The following is a 14,410-nucleotide window of genomic DNA, read 5'->3' as shown; positions in this document are numbered from 1 at the left end:
TTTCCCATTAGAACAAGGTTTCTGCATACGCAAATTTTGGATTCGCAAGCGTTTTTCAAGAACACGGAGAGGGTTTTCAAGAGAGGGTTTACTGTACTAAGCATGACAAAACCATATGGTACCACACACTAGACAGTACTACACATGATAACCAAGTACACAATGTGGCATCACACAAAACAACACCACATGAAAACTAACACGATGCTATACACGCACAACACCACACATGAAACACCACACATGGTGGTGAGGACAGAGGAGGAAATACCTTGGTGGCAGTAAGGATGATGGTTGTGACGCTGATGGTGATGGATGCGTTGCAGCAAACGGTGGATATGAAGGTGATGGCGATATCGATGGTGAATTGAGCTTTACCTGGGGGCAGTGTTGGTGCTGGGAGAGTTGCTGGTGTCAGATCCCTGGCCTGGCGACGAGTGAGACAGCGGCGACGTGGACGGGCGGAACAGAAAAGTCTCCTCGGGCTGCCCTCCCCGTGGCTCGCTTGACCCCAGGTTGTGCTCTGCCAAGCACGCCATTAGCAGGAATGAGCACACCTCAAGCACGTGTACACACTGCTGGAAGAGAGCCTCTCCTTTCCCGCTGATCAGTGGGTTTGCGAAGGCAAGGAGCATAAATGTGAGAGCATAGAATCAAAGTACATTGAATTTTGTTGCACAGCCCTCTACTGACCACCATAGAGCAGTCCCACAGCCACCTTTGACAAACTTGGCATGCAAGGTGGTAACCCATCCAAGTATTATCCAGGCTGAGATAAAATACATTATTTGATCGTGCTGTGATGTTGTGCCATAATGCTGTGGTGCTCAAGCAGCAATGGTCCCAGTAGAGGATCACAGACAGTGCTCGTGCAATGTTTGACGCCGGTTCAGTCTGTGGTTTTGAATACTGACGATGTTTTAAAAGATTTGTACGACCAATATAACATGACATCCCTTTAACTACTGACTAATCAAATTCAGGACCTAATTAATGGTAGCTACACAAAAATTTAAACAGATTCCACTAACAGCTTCTTTACAAAAACGAACAGTATCATCACTGATTCAGCTTCATTAATTGAACAGACCAAACTGTTTTCATTAAAACCTTCTGCTGCTAGACCACCCAAATTATATGGCTTACCAAAAATCCATAAAAAAGGTACACCCCTTCGTCCCATCGTCTGCACCATTGGCTCACCCACCTACAAACTGGCCCGTTATCTATCCGAGACAAGGCCATAATTATAATATATATTGGGGGACACACATGGGGGGGATACATCCCCCCCAATATATTGCTATAAAATAGAATATATATGATTGTGGTTATGGTTGTACTTTATTAATCACTAATCTCTGCCATTACATACAATGAAACAATAAAAGGTAAAAAAGAAAAAACAGCAATGTAATACAATACACTATTAGACAATAAAAAGTCCATCCTAGTGAGGGAACCCAGAGCCCCTGGAAGATTTGGTCCCCCCGAATTTTGACTCCATGGCTACGGCCTTGGTCTGAGACCTTGCAGCCATTCACTGGTAAGACCACCTCTTCCGTACTTAACTCAGCTCACCTGGCATCGTCAATTAAAGACATCTCACCGTCCCCAGGTGATTTGCTCGTTAGTTTCGATGTAGTTTCTTTGTCCAAAGTTCCTGTGCCAGATACCATTGCAATCATTGAAGATTTGGTCCAACAAGGATTGAATACTGATGTAGTGGCCCTGGTGAAAAATTTCGTCACCAACACTTACTTCACCTGGAATAGAACATTCTATAAACAAACTGAAGGCACCCTAATGGGTTCTCCCTTATCTCCGGTTGTAGCCAATATTTTCATAGAAAAATTTGAGATGGACGCCATCCAGGCATCCACTCTACGCCCATCCTTGTGGAAGAGGTACGTGAATGACACGTTTGTCATCTGGCCACATGGCCGACAGACTCTGAACCAATTCCTCAACCACATCAATTCCATACACCCAGCAATCAAATTCACCATGGAGGTAGAAGAAGATTGCATGCTACCTTTCTTGGATGTCCTAATCAGAAAGAGACCAGATGGCTTAATAAGCCATTTTGTCTACAGGAAAGTAACCCAGACTGACGCCTGCCTAAAACCTGATTCCCACCACCATCCATCCCAGAAAAATGCCCTCATCAAAACGCTACACCATAGAGCTCAATGTATCTCTGACCATGAACACCTAACCAGTGAACTCAAATACGTACACCAAGCTCTCAAGGCGAATGGATATTCTAACTATATAATACGCAAAGCCATCACCCCAACCGTGAGAAAGGAGTCATCTGAGGATCCAATCAAAACCATCACCTTGCCATACATAGCAGGGGTAACCAAACATATTTCCAAAATCATGAACAAACACAAGATCCAGATCTGATTTAACAAAGTACATAAAATTCGTGATCTGATCCCATCTGTGAAGGATAAGATTCCTGACATGCAATATCCTGGCGTCTACAAACTAAGCTGTATATGCGGCAGCAGTTATATTAGGGAAACTAAGCGACATTTCTCGGACCGTGTTCGTGAACATAAGGCAGATCTGAAACACAGTAGGACCAATACTTCTGCCGTGGTCGATAATTATTTGAATGCGGCTGGCTCACACGAAATTGATTTCTCTACGACGATGGTACTTTGCAAGTTTACTGGCTATCAACAAAGATTTGTTCATGAAGCCATCCATATAAATTGAGACAATTTCAACCGAGAGGATGGTTATAAACTCAGCAATCATTGAAAAGATGTTATCAACCACTTTGGGTCATGACTTGATTTGTGTTTTCTTGTCAACCTCCACCGTCAGCAGTGTGGGTGTGTGGAGCAAGGTGCAATGATTGTCTGGAGGCCCTTTTGGTGGAGACCCACTAACTGCGTAGTTGTTTCCTACATTAACATTAACTGCCCCGCCCATGCTACTGACACACTTGGGCTATGCCTATCTCTAAAACCTTTATAAACAGTTTGCCTCTAGAGGCTAACCCCCCTTTTACCTGATGACAACCGCTTATGTTGCGATCTAAACGTCGTGGTTTTTATTTTAATTTGATTTTAATTTATTCAGGTTAGCACCAGGCTACAGTCTATATTATAGACAGCCAGTACGCTCACTCAGTTTAATAACCATTCATACAGTCTACATCATAGACTGCCAGTACACTCACTCCGATTTAGAACCAGGCTACAGTCTACATTAGTGGTTTTTTGTTTTGTATTATTTTTATTCACGTTATTTGTATTATTATTTTTCTATTTACGTGACTTTACCGAAATAACCAAACAATGACATCCCTCTAACCAGGTGGATTGAGTAAAATATTTGAATAATAATTAACACAATGGAAGGATTTTGGAAACTATTGAGATAAAACTGAAATATGTATCTGATCACTTAGTGTTAACAGTAAGATGTCAATGATCACCAAAATAACACAGGAAGATGCATCTGATCGCTGGGAAAAGACAGGAAGATTTATCTAAATATATGTTAAATAATTTGGCACTGCTGGCACAAAATCAAATACCTATGCTCTGAAGACGATTTAAAACCTGTAATGGAAGGGTAAAAAAAATACATTTGTTTTATGTGCAGAGAGTTTTATCCCATCACGCACATTGGCTTCCGAAAGCACAGACTCAATTCCCAATTCACTTCCTTAATGCAGCACGGGACTGCAGCTAGGAAGTAAATGGCATCCGTATGGTTTCCCCAAACACCATTAGATGTGATGCAAAGATCTCGCGATGAGCACTGTGAAGGTGTGTGGACTATGTTGGACAAGTGCTGCCCGCAAGGATCTCTCTTTGAACATATGTATGTATGGTGAACTTCCTTCGCACCATACGTTACCAACTGTATTGATCGGAGATGTGGGCGAAGGACAAGAAACTAAACAAAAACTAAACTGTATTACATGGATCACGAAGAGAAGACTGAGAAGATGTCTCTGACCATCGGTGGAATTCCCCGCTGTCCGGACGTCTCTCTGGAGGACGTTCCTCTCCCCCTTGTGGCTCCAGGTCCCATCTTGCTGCGTGCGCGATTGCCCTCCGGTGCCAGCGAGCAGCTGCTCAACTCCGATCGTAGCTCCTGGCACCAACGAGTCCCCCCCCACGATCACCGTGCGCTCCCCGACCTTCTCCCTCTTCGCCGTTGTCTTAGCCCCCGACGCTCGTCTGCTTGCCGAAACCTTAGACTCCTTCTGCCGCAGGTCCGATGGCCTCGCCGATCGCTCACTCGTGCTGGGCTTCTCCGCTCGTGCCTCTACGCCAACCATTGAGCCTCGAGCCGACACCGGCGGTGGACCGTCTTTGGGACCGGCGCCTCGGCTCCGTCTCTCACGTGCGTCGCCTGGCCGGGCGACCCGGCTCAGTGGCGGCGACGTCAGCGTCTCATCTCCTGGCTCACGGGCAGGGATGGCGGTCGAGGGGTCGGGGGCGATGACGGCAGCGGTGGTTGCGAAGGTGGCATGTTTGGCGGTGGCGGCGAAGTTCACACTGCCCCGCTCCTCCTTCGTATTTTCATTGCCGTCGTCATAGAGCGACACCTGCTTGAGGTACTTCTCCAAGTCGAAGGTGCGCTCCAGTATGCGACTCTCCTCTGCCAGCACGCTGCCACCGCCGGCGCCAAACACGGACGCGCACCATGCAGACACGGACAGAGGCTCGTCCGTTAGAGACACTGCCGCCGACGCTTCGCAAACGGCCCCAAACGGGGACAGGATGAGCGGTGATTCTGGTGTCACCGATTTCAAAGCATCCGCACCGTCATCAGGAGCTTGCGAACCGGAGCCGGCATCTTGCTCTCTGGGTTTCACACCCGACGGTGCCACCGATGACGATGAAGACATTGATGATGGTGGTGGTGCCGTGAGGTTTTCACGGGGTTCAACGGAAAGCAGTTGCCTCGAGTCTGGCGCCAGGGGACACTGGGTGGGACTGGTGACCGCTCCAGGTGGCTGGGCCCGGTGGCCCTTGTTTGAAAGATGCATGATCATGGCCGCAAGCTGCATGGGGTCAGCGTTCAAAGACGCATTGGCGATGGCCGATGCGATGCTGCTGATGTGTAGCACAGATTCTTCAGGGTGGGTGGCCTACACAGACAGAGAGGATGAAAATATTATCAACCCCAGTCGCAGTCACTTATAAACTCAATCTATAATTTCAATTACAATCCCCAACCTTTATGACAATCTAACCATGAACTCGGACTTAGAGCCCAACCCATAATTCCTCAACCAAAACACAACAGTTAACTTCAATCATAACCACAACATCACAACCTTAACCATAACCTAACTGGAAACAATATCCGAGGAATATTTTCTCTCCTATAAAAACACAGCACGAAATCAGAGGCCTGTGACACTCATGCTCATCCCAAACCTGAATCGTATCATATAATGTACAAAGGACTCTGAACGCCACAATAAACTCTTGACAACAGCTGTCAATCCTTATTCTAACCGCTGACCTATAATCCCAACTACAATCCACCCTAAACCCCAACATGAATTCAAAACCACAACCCATGTCAAGGCCAAGCTTACAAACCTACCCTATAACATCTCTTCACAGTGTAGCATTGCTTTCCGTTTTGAATTAATCATTGTAAACTGTACATCAATTCAAATCTGTACCCCTGGATATCTGGAGAGACCATCACTGGCATGTGTTCATCCTAAATGCCCTCTTCAAAAAAGTCACCCAATTACCTAAAAGACCATTCAGTTCCTATCTCCCGTAGCCTCAGAAGTGCCTCCTTATTCTGATTGAAAATTACATTTCTTAAAACTCTGTTTGGTTACAAGTCTTTCTGTGTTGCTGCTGCACGTTTCTGGAACACCCTTGCCACTCATGTCCCTTCACTATCCATTTTTTTGGGCGCCACAGTGGCAAGATGTTAACTACCTTGCCTGGTATATAGGAGGTTGTGGGTTCAATTCCGACGCTGATGCCTGTATATTTGGAGTTTGCATGTTCTCCCCGTGGTCACGTGGATTTTTATCCAGGTCCTCTGGTTTTTCCCTCCACATTCAGAAACATGCTTTTTAGAGTATTTGTCTTACAAATTTCCATTAAAGGCCAGGTAACATCTGAAAATTAGATGTATAGCCCAGTGGGCCAAGCCTGGTAAAATAAAAAAAGTTTAGTTTATTGTGTTCCTATTTTATCTGAATGCAAAGTTCACTCGCGCTTGTACCCAATTTTTTCTGGTACCTCTTGCTCTCACATTGTTTAGTCTTTTTCAACCGTTGAATCCCTCGTTTGTTTGTTGCGCAATATTCCTTGAGAAACCTGTATTCGTTCTTTGCATGTTTTATGGTTTTGTATTTTGAGCAGCTGTGTGCTCATGCACCACATATATCCCTTATTAAATAGCCAGCCAATTGGCAAAATGGAATCATCTGTGTAACAAATCAAATTAACTCAAGTGTTGATAAACTCAAACACAACTCAAACAATAACCGAAATTTCAACCCCTAATACCAATCACAACTCTAACCCTCGCCCAATGACTGTGTTTTCCCCCCCGTCTCACCGCTCCATCCCCCTTCTGTCCTTGCTCACGCCCAGACGCGCCACGCCGCCCGGCCTCCTCACTCGACGGTGTTCGGGCCGGTGACAAAAGCACCGTCTGCGACGGTATAGGCGCCGGTGACACCGCCTCCTCCACCGATACTGAGCACAGAGGAATGATGAGGGTTGAGTGCAGCTGTTGATGAGAGGCTTTCCTCTGGCAGTGTGAAGGACGCCTTAAGAGATAGATGATCACTAAAATCAAAACTCCTCTTAAGCCTGGATCGCACGTGGGCGATGTCTGTTACCGACATCACCGGAAGGTCAAATGACTTGTGCTTGGAATCAGCGGTGGAAATTTCACACTCGCACGACAGTGGGCAGTCCCCCACTTTCAGGACAACAATACTTTAAGAGTGGTATACAATTTATCGACCCCAGATGAAAGATGAATTGGGATCGCAAGTTAAGGGTCTAAACAGAGCCATCTGGTTGGTTCCATACACGAGTGACAAAAAGAATAAGCAATTTTAGACGGTTTGTTCATCCAAGAAATCCTCACCTAATGTCAATATACTTTTTCAGGTCTGCAAATCCATGAACTTAGTAACTTGTTTCATATGAATACACAGCCAATTACCATTTTTAATTTCCTCAGTGCACTGCAGTCTTTATTCAGACAAGTTAATTTTGTCTTATCAGTCAAGTCAGGATTTAATCTTTGGTGGGGGAGTCATATTCATTGTCATGCTTGATGATTTTCGTCCACTCGCTGTCATCATTCACTTCAAATAATTCACAGTCGATGATTAATTTAATCACCGATTCTGTCAACACTGACCAGGAAACAAGGTGAGCTCTGCGCCATCTCCACTGTCCTCGCCATCGTCCCGCCCATCCTGCAGTGTTCGCTCGGCGGTGGCGTCTGAGCAGCAGGACGACGCGTCTGACATGCGGAGCAGCGCAAACGGCGCTCGCCTCTCGGGGGACACAATGTCATAGCCAAATGACGGCTACGAGAGCACGGACAGACGCACAGACACGGAGTGTAAATATGGTTAGCAACAACCGCCATTCGCCACTAAGTGGTGGTAATGTCACCATGGCGCTTTTGCCAGGTTATGTGCACGTTAAGGCCACGTGAAGTGTCGAATGGCCACCGGCAGGTCAGTGACGGGACAGACCCAGGTGCCATGGATCGACTGACTTAGATGACTGGCCGATGCACTACCTGTGCCCTCTACTGTGCCAACTTGTTGAGTTTTAGCCACCTGCTGCTCCGTTTGTTGTTGTGAGCGTCGCTCCTCTGCCCTCGATGTCATATAGGGCAGTCTGCGCACAAACGCCACCCACCCTCTCAGCATTTCGCTTGGGAGATAATTTCTGCCTCGCGCTTTTCCTCGTCTTAGACTCTGGATCGCCTTCTGTACTTCAACAGATGACACTTCAGCCACACTCACAGGGGGTGGCACCGTAGCCTCAGCAGGATCATCCCCCACTTTGCCGCGTGATGTTTTCCAGGCTGAGGGATTCCCCCCCCCCGCCCCGACCTCACAGAAACGTCGGACATCAGATCATCATTTTTCCCCCTAAAGATGGTGATAGGTGTGGCACTGCAAGTAACTTTTTGGATGGAATTAAAGAGTGATTTATGATCGAGGGCTCCTGAGGCAGACAATCTCTTTAGCAATCCACTACCACCACCCATCCTTTCCACGCCGTACGGCTCTCCGAACCCGCATTTTTTAACGTAGGATAATGTAGATGGTCAGAGTGGATTCAGTCTCCTGGTTCCGCCAAAGTTCCCTCGTGGCCTCCGGCACAAGCTTCATTTAATATTTTCACGTAGTTTAGTGGTAAATAATAAAAATAGGGTCACACACACGTGGACCGTAAATAGGGTCACACACAAACACACAGACACACAAACACACAAACAGACACAAACACACAAACAGACACAAACACACAGACACAAACACACAGACACAAACACACAGACACACCGACACACAGAAACATGCACGGACAGAAGCAGATACAGTGACGTGACAATTTTTATTATTATTTCTAGCCCTTCATAAATTCACTTCCAGACGAAGGTCTCCCCACACCATTTCAGTCATTGGGGTTGTTTGACAATACTTCTCCACATTGGTCAGTGTGGATTGGTGAAGAATGTGGGGAAGGTGATGGGAGGGCAGGAAATTAAACTTCACTATGTCCATAGTGCAGTATGTACTAATGACTGCGTTCCACCCCTTAGACCACGAACAGACTAGGAGTTCCAAATACATTTGGTGAGCCACGCATTAACATATACCTTAGTCACTTCTGTCAGTAAAGAGGCCGTTGCCGTGCCAGAAGTACCTGAGCGTGCTAGCCTAGATGGTCTTGCCAGGTCAAAAGCACTCGTCTAGGACCAGAATACATGATTAGTGTGATCAAGATGCTGGCAGTCTCAGATAAAAATCATTTGCAGGCAATTTCAACGTGGCAGGCCTCAACTGGCTGTGGGCCGTAAAGCTCCCTACCTCTACCTAAGAAGCCACATTAATCAAAACCGTAATTGTACTGTGCCAGTCACCAGCACCTCCACTCTCTGCCCCCTGCCGGCACTTACCCTCATGGAGGAAGCCGCATTGCCCCAGAGCGAGCCCAGCGCCTCTGAACGCTGGCGGATGAACGTGCCAAGTGAGAGTCGCATGTAGGCGTCGGCCTCCTCTTCGTCACCACCGCCGTCCGGTGCCAGCGAGGCCCGCAGCTGCATGTGGCCATCGGGCAACAGGCGCCATGACGAGTCGCCCATGCCCAGTGTCACATCGGCCAACGTCGCCGCGGCTGCTGTGATATCATCAACACTACCACCATCGGCGGTGGTCGGCACCATCGCCCCCTCGCACGTCTCTAGCTGCAGGCACCGCCGCAACAAGTGGCAGTTAAAGGATGACGCAACCTGGACCAAAATAAAAAAAACTCTACCCAAGAATTATACGGGTCGCGGATTAAACCCTGCTTGCGAATAAATGAATTAAGTATGTTTACGCAAGCTGGGAAATATAATGAGCAGCTCTTCACTTACTGATGGTTGGTTACTGTAAACGTGTCAGCAAGTTAACCGATTGCCAATTACTTTAAGTTGCCCCGGTGTTGGCACCGAGTAGCATTGGTGAGTGCCGTGCCTGGCGCCTGACATTGTACGCGGTGCCTTGCCAGGAATCCACACCGCAGTGCCACTGCTGCTGCTGCTTCCCCCGTGGGTTAGTCAGTCTCCAATTTAATTCACACACTTCGCTTCTCCCCCTTCAACTCCACTGGCTTCCCGTTTACTACACCGCTGTCTTTTCAAATACCTTACACTGGTCTATACATCTCTCCATGGCCTTGCCCCACCTTATCTCATCTCTCTCATCTCCTTCCATATCCCCTCCTCTTCGTTCCCAATCTAATCTGCGTCACCCTCTGTCCCTCCTTCTCCCTGTGCACAATCTCGTTTGATTCTTCTCCCTGCTTGCACCCCTTCCCTCCTGAACCTCCTTCCGTTCCTCATTTAAAGCCTCACCTCTTCTCCATTGCCCATTCCCTTCCTCTTACCTCCCCTCGCCCCTTCACTCTGTCCCGTCCCTCCCCTGTAGCGCTTTCGTGACTCCCATGTGCCCTCTGTTGCAGTCACTCATTCCTCAGCCCTTGCACACCCCCAATTTTTACTACTTTTTAAACTATGTTAAGCGCCTTGAGCTAAGGCGCTCTATAAATATAAAATCAGACAAGACGTGCTACAGTTCCCCCCATATCACTCAATGTCAAAAGAAAATATAAGTGTTTAACTGTAGCGACACAACACGAGACAATACCTGCGTGAAAGGGTTCTCCTTGAGGAAGGCCTCCTCATCAGCGTCCATGAGTGCAGCCACATCATCTGCTCGTGAAGACACAGTGGGGTCAGTGGTGGATCACCAGGCACTGAGACACCGCAGTATTGTGTTGCTACATTTCATCTGCTCACTCACTGATCCACCCTGCATCATGATGATACAATCCAAATGCTCACTCACCAAAATAACCCCATAACGTCATGGTACATTCCACGTACTCACTCATCAATCCACCCTATATAGAGATGTTACATCTCCGATTCGCACACCTCCGATTAGCATGATTAGCTATGTACGGTGCGAAAGAAGTTCAATACACCTACATACACTCCGTGTGCCCATTCACTGATCCAACCCATACAGATATGATACATTCCATATGCCCACTCACTGATCCACCTCACAGAGTAATGGTATATTCCGTGTGGCCACTCACTGATCCAACCTACGTAGAGATGGTACATTCCATGTGCCTACTCACTGCCAGAGATGAAGTCGCCGTCATTGGAGGTGGCGTGAGCAAGGCCCCCGTACGTGTCTGTGAGCGTGTCCAGCGGCGTGAAGAATGCCAGGTCAGTCACCCACTCGCCTCGTTCGTCCTGGTAGACCACGCCCGGACACACATCTGGGCCTGCAACCACAAGGACAATGCGTGTACAAAATCAATGGTACCATGTATGGCCTACATAGACTGTTGGGACAAGTGCTTATGGAGTGCCTGTGAAGGCCAGCATGGCACAGTGGGGTGGTGTGGTGAGCACCATATCTGAGTTCCTTTGGCTCCCCAGTGCTGGTGCTTATCCATCACAACCAGGATTTCATTTATGGCCGAGTTGACAAATGCACACACAGCACAAACACCCAGGAGACAAACACACATGCAGCACTTCCGTGTTTTGCCTGCATACCCGACCACACTTGTACTCACCCCCGTGTGCCTGCTCCTCTTTAATCCTGGTCCAGTCCCTTCTTTCCTGTGGTGGTCTGATGTCCGAGCGAAACAGCGACGTGGATGATACCGGTTCGACTCCCGTTACGTCTCCGCTCATTCGTCCACCGAGCCATGCGGTGGAATTCGGCAGGAGGTACATGGAGTCAAGACCTTCCCCCTGGCCTTCGTCGCTCTCATTGCTGTCTCGAGCCTCATCGTTGTCGTTCTCCCCCTCTGCCTCTCCTTCTCGCTCTCCGCACACCAGCCGCTGCAGCATATTTCACACGTTAACCTTTCTCCGTTCAGAGACATCTGCAAGTTGCAGGGTGGGTTCCCGTTTACTTAGAATCTCGGAACGCACAAGCGGTTCGGCATTCAATTCATTTAGAGGCGTAGCGCCGCTGTTTTTAAAGACATTGTACTCACCGCAGAAAACTGTAGCAACACGACCGCACATGATTGCTGGCGACAAACTGTGCCATATGCCCTCCTGCATGGCCTTTCACTTCCAATTCCATTCCGATGACGTATGTTTCGATGACGGAATGTACGTCATCGGAATGGAATTAGAAGAAATACTAACGATGTACAAATACGTACACATGTCATCAGAATGGGAAAGGGTTAACTGTGTTCGTTACAGTTCGGGTAGTGATAAGCACTTGGCCACTGCAAGCCAATGGCACTGGCAGGATCATTGGCTATAGCTCGAAGTATGTGGGGAGGGACAAGGCAATGGCATGGCAGTGTAAGCCTTCTTCTTGGTTCTTTCGGTAAAGTCACGTAGAAGGGAAATAATAAAATAATACAAATAAAACATAATAAAATAATTCTCACGACGTTTCGGCCATAACGCAAGCAGCCGTCCTCAGGTGAAGAACAGGTCTGTCGGGAAGACAGCGTCTGAATGAAACACCCCAGGCTTGGAACGTATATTTAAGCTGGGTTGGAGGGAGAAGAGCACCTTGACAAAATAATTTGCATATCAAGAGGAATTTAGCATATTTATGGTAAATGCAGATATGGGATTAGTACTACTTGTGAAATGCGTAGGAGGTGGGTGGGGGGTTTTCAAAGTCATTATGCCCGTGCATTATGCAGTATGCAGGATTAGCAGCATCAAAGGGAGGGGACAGGGGTAGCATTAATAAAGGGAAGGAATGTTAATAGTATGTAGCTGCAGTAACTAAACCACCACGTAAAAAACTAAAGTATCAACTACATAGTATCATTAGTATACTAAATATACTCTCCAATAAGCTGAGCTACTAACAGTAAGTAATACATTACAATTCTATGTCGCAAAAAATATAATATGCTTCCAGCTAAACTTTTTTTCTCTTACATCACACGGGTCTACCCCGTACTATATACTGCCATAAACAAACTCAACATTAAATTATATACTGTATTACTATACACCACCCTATACCTTCGACTATACATTATAATATTACACTATGTATTATTCTACCCACCCTACTGTATATCACACTGCTGTATATTCACTATACAATTATGATACTATATATTACCTTATACATTGTATTAAACATTATAATTTTATACTATTTATTATACAATCTGCTATACACTATACCATTGACCGTCGCGTGAAAGATACTAAGAGGAAGCAACGAAATATGTCAATGGGAGAGTGGTGGCGAAGACTTGCAGCGGAGCAAAGAATACATTCCCTGCGGAGAATACAAGATATATAGTCAATGCCAGTGAGTAGACTGCGGTCTGAAAGTCACCGTAAACGTGAACACAATCAGTTCAGATCCGAAATGGTTTATTACGTCCTTCCAATGATTGCCGAACCAGAATCCATCTTCTCGGTTGGAATTGTCTCTGTGTTTGTATATGTGGATCGCCTCATGAACGAATCTCTCATGGTAGCCAGATGGCTTGCAGAGAACCTCTGTCTTGGAGAAGTCAATGTAATGTGAGCCCACTGAATTGTAACAGTGATCTGCCACAGCTGAGGTGTTTGTCCTACCGTGTTTCAAGTCTGCTTTATGTTCACGGATGCGGTCCGAGACATGTCGTTTGGTTTCTCCAATGTAACTGCTACCACAGAGGCAACTTAGTTTGTAGACGCCAGGGTACTGTATGTCTGGAACCACATCTTTTACAGACAGGACCAGATCACGGATTTTATGCACTGTGTTGAATCGGACCTGGATCTTGTGTTTAATCAGGATTTTGGAGATCTTTTTTGTGACCCCAGCAATGTAGGGTAAGGTGATGGTTTTGAAAGGCTCCTCAACAGGATCCTTCTTGATGGTTGGAGTGATGGCTTTGCGGATTGTGTAGTCGGAGTAACCATTAGCCTTAAGAGCATGGCATACGTGTTTGAGTTCACTGGCAATGTGTTCTTGGTCGGAGATGCATTGGGCTCTATGGTATAGAGTCTTGATGAGGGAATTCTTCTGGGATGGATGGTGGTGGGAATCCGGTTTTAGGTAAGCATCCATATGGGTGGCTTTCCTGTAGACAGAGGGGCTCATTGAACCATCAGGTCTCCTTTGAATTAGGACATCCAAAAAGGGTAGCTTGCCATCTTTTTCGACTTCCATGGTGAATCTGATGGCTGGGTGTATGGAATTGATGTGGTCAAAGAATTGGTCTAGAGCAGGCCGGCCATGTGGCCAGATGACAAAAATGGCATCTACGTACCTCTTCCATAAGGTCGGGCGTAGAGTGGCAATCTGGATGGCGTCAGTCTGAAATTTCTCCATGAAAACGTTGGCTACAACCGGAGATAGGGGGGAGCCCATTGGGGTGCCCTCAGTTTGTTTGTAGAAAGTTCCATTCCAGGTGAAGTATGTATTGGTTAAGCAGTGTCTCACCAGGGGGGGTACCCCAGTATTCAATCCTTGATGAACCAAGTCTTCAATGATTGCGATGGTGTCAGGTACAGAAACTTTGGTGAATAAGGAAACCACATCAAAACTGACAGGCAGGTCGTCTGGGGACAGGGAAATTCCCTTGATTGTCAATACCAGGTCAGTAGAGTTTAGTACCACAGAGGTGGTTTTTCCAGT

The 14,410-nt window shown here is 46.9% G+C and overlaps 1 protein-coding gene across 6 annotated transcripts in view; it reads right to left on the bottom strand.

Annotated features, from left to right (window-relative positions):
- Nucleotides 1–14,410, bottom strand: part of CEP192 (centrosomal protein 192) — a 126,574-nt gene that overhangs the window by 73,077 nt on the left and 39,087 nt on the right. For 5 of the 6 annotated variants that reach the window (XR_009756626.1, XR_009756628.1, XR_009756627.1 and 2 more), the window contains exons 10-17: nucleotides 11,358–11,628; nucleotides 10,911–11,060; nucleotides 10,409–10,473; nucleotides 9,178–9,465; nucleotides 7,396–7,567; nucleotides 6,577–6,716; nucleotides 3,988–5,128; nucleotides 379–523 (exon numbers count right to left, since the gene is read on the bottom strand). Coding sequence is in view for 3 of the 6 variants with exons in the window: in XM_061571957.1 (XP_061427941.1) it covers nucleotides 379–523; nucleotides 3,988–5,128; nucleotides 6,577–6,716; nucleotides 7,396–7,567; nucleotides 9,178–9,465; nucleotides 10,409–10,473; nucleotides 10,911–11,060; nucleotides 11,358–11,628 (2,372 nt within the window). In the remaining 3 variants the exon portion in view is untranslated. The remainder of the gene's footprint in view (nucleotides 1–378; nucleotides 524–3,987; nucleotides 5,129–6,576; nucleotides 6,717–7,395; nucleotides 7,568–9,177; nucleotides 9,466–10,408; nucleotides 10,474–10,910; nucleotides 11,061–11,357; nucleotides 11,629–14,410) is intronic. The other variant, XM_061571960.1, reaches the window with a different exon arrangement.

The sequence above is a fragment of the Lethenteron reissneri genome, chromosome 49 (genome assembly GCF_015708825.2).
Source record: "Lethenteron reissneri isolate LAM-NWPU_2019-01 chromosome 49, ASM1570882v1, whole genome shotgun sequence".
NCBI lineage: Eukaryota > Metazoa > Chordata > Hyperoartia > Petromyzontiformes > Petromyzontidae > Lethenteron > Lethenteron reissneri.
Note: the sequence above shows the minus strand (reverse complement) of the source record. Positions and strands in the feature narration are given on the sequence as shown.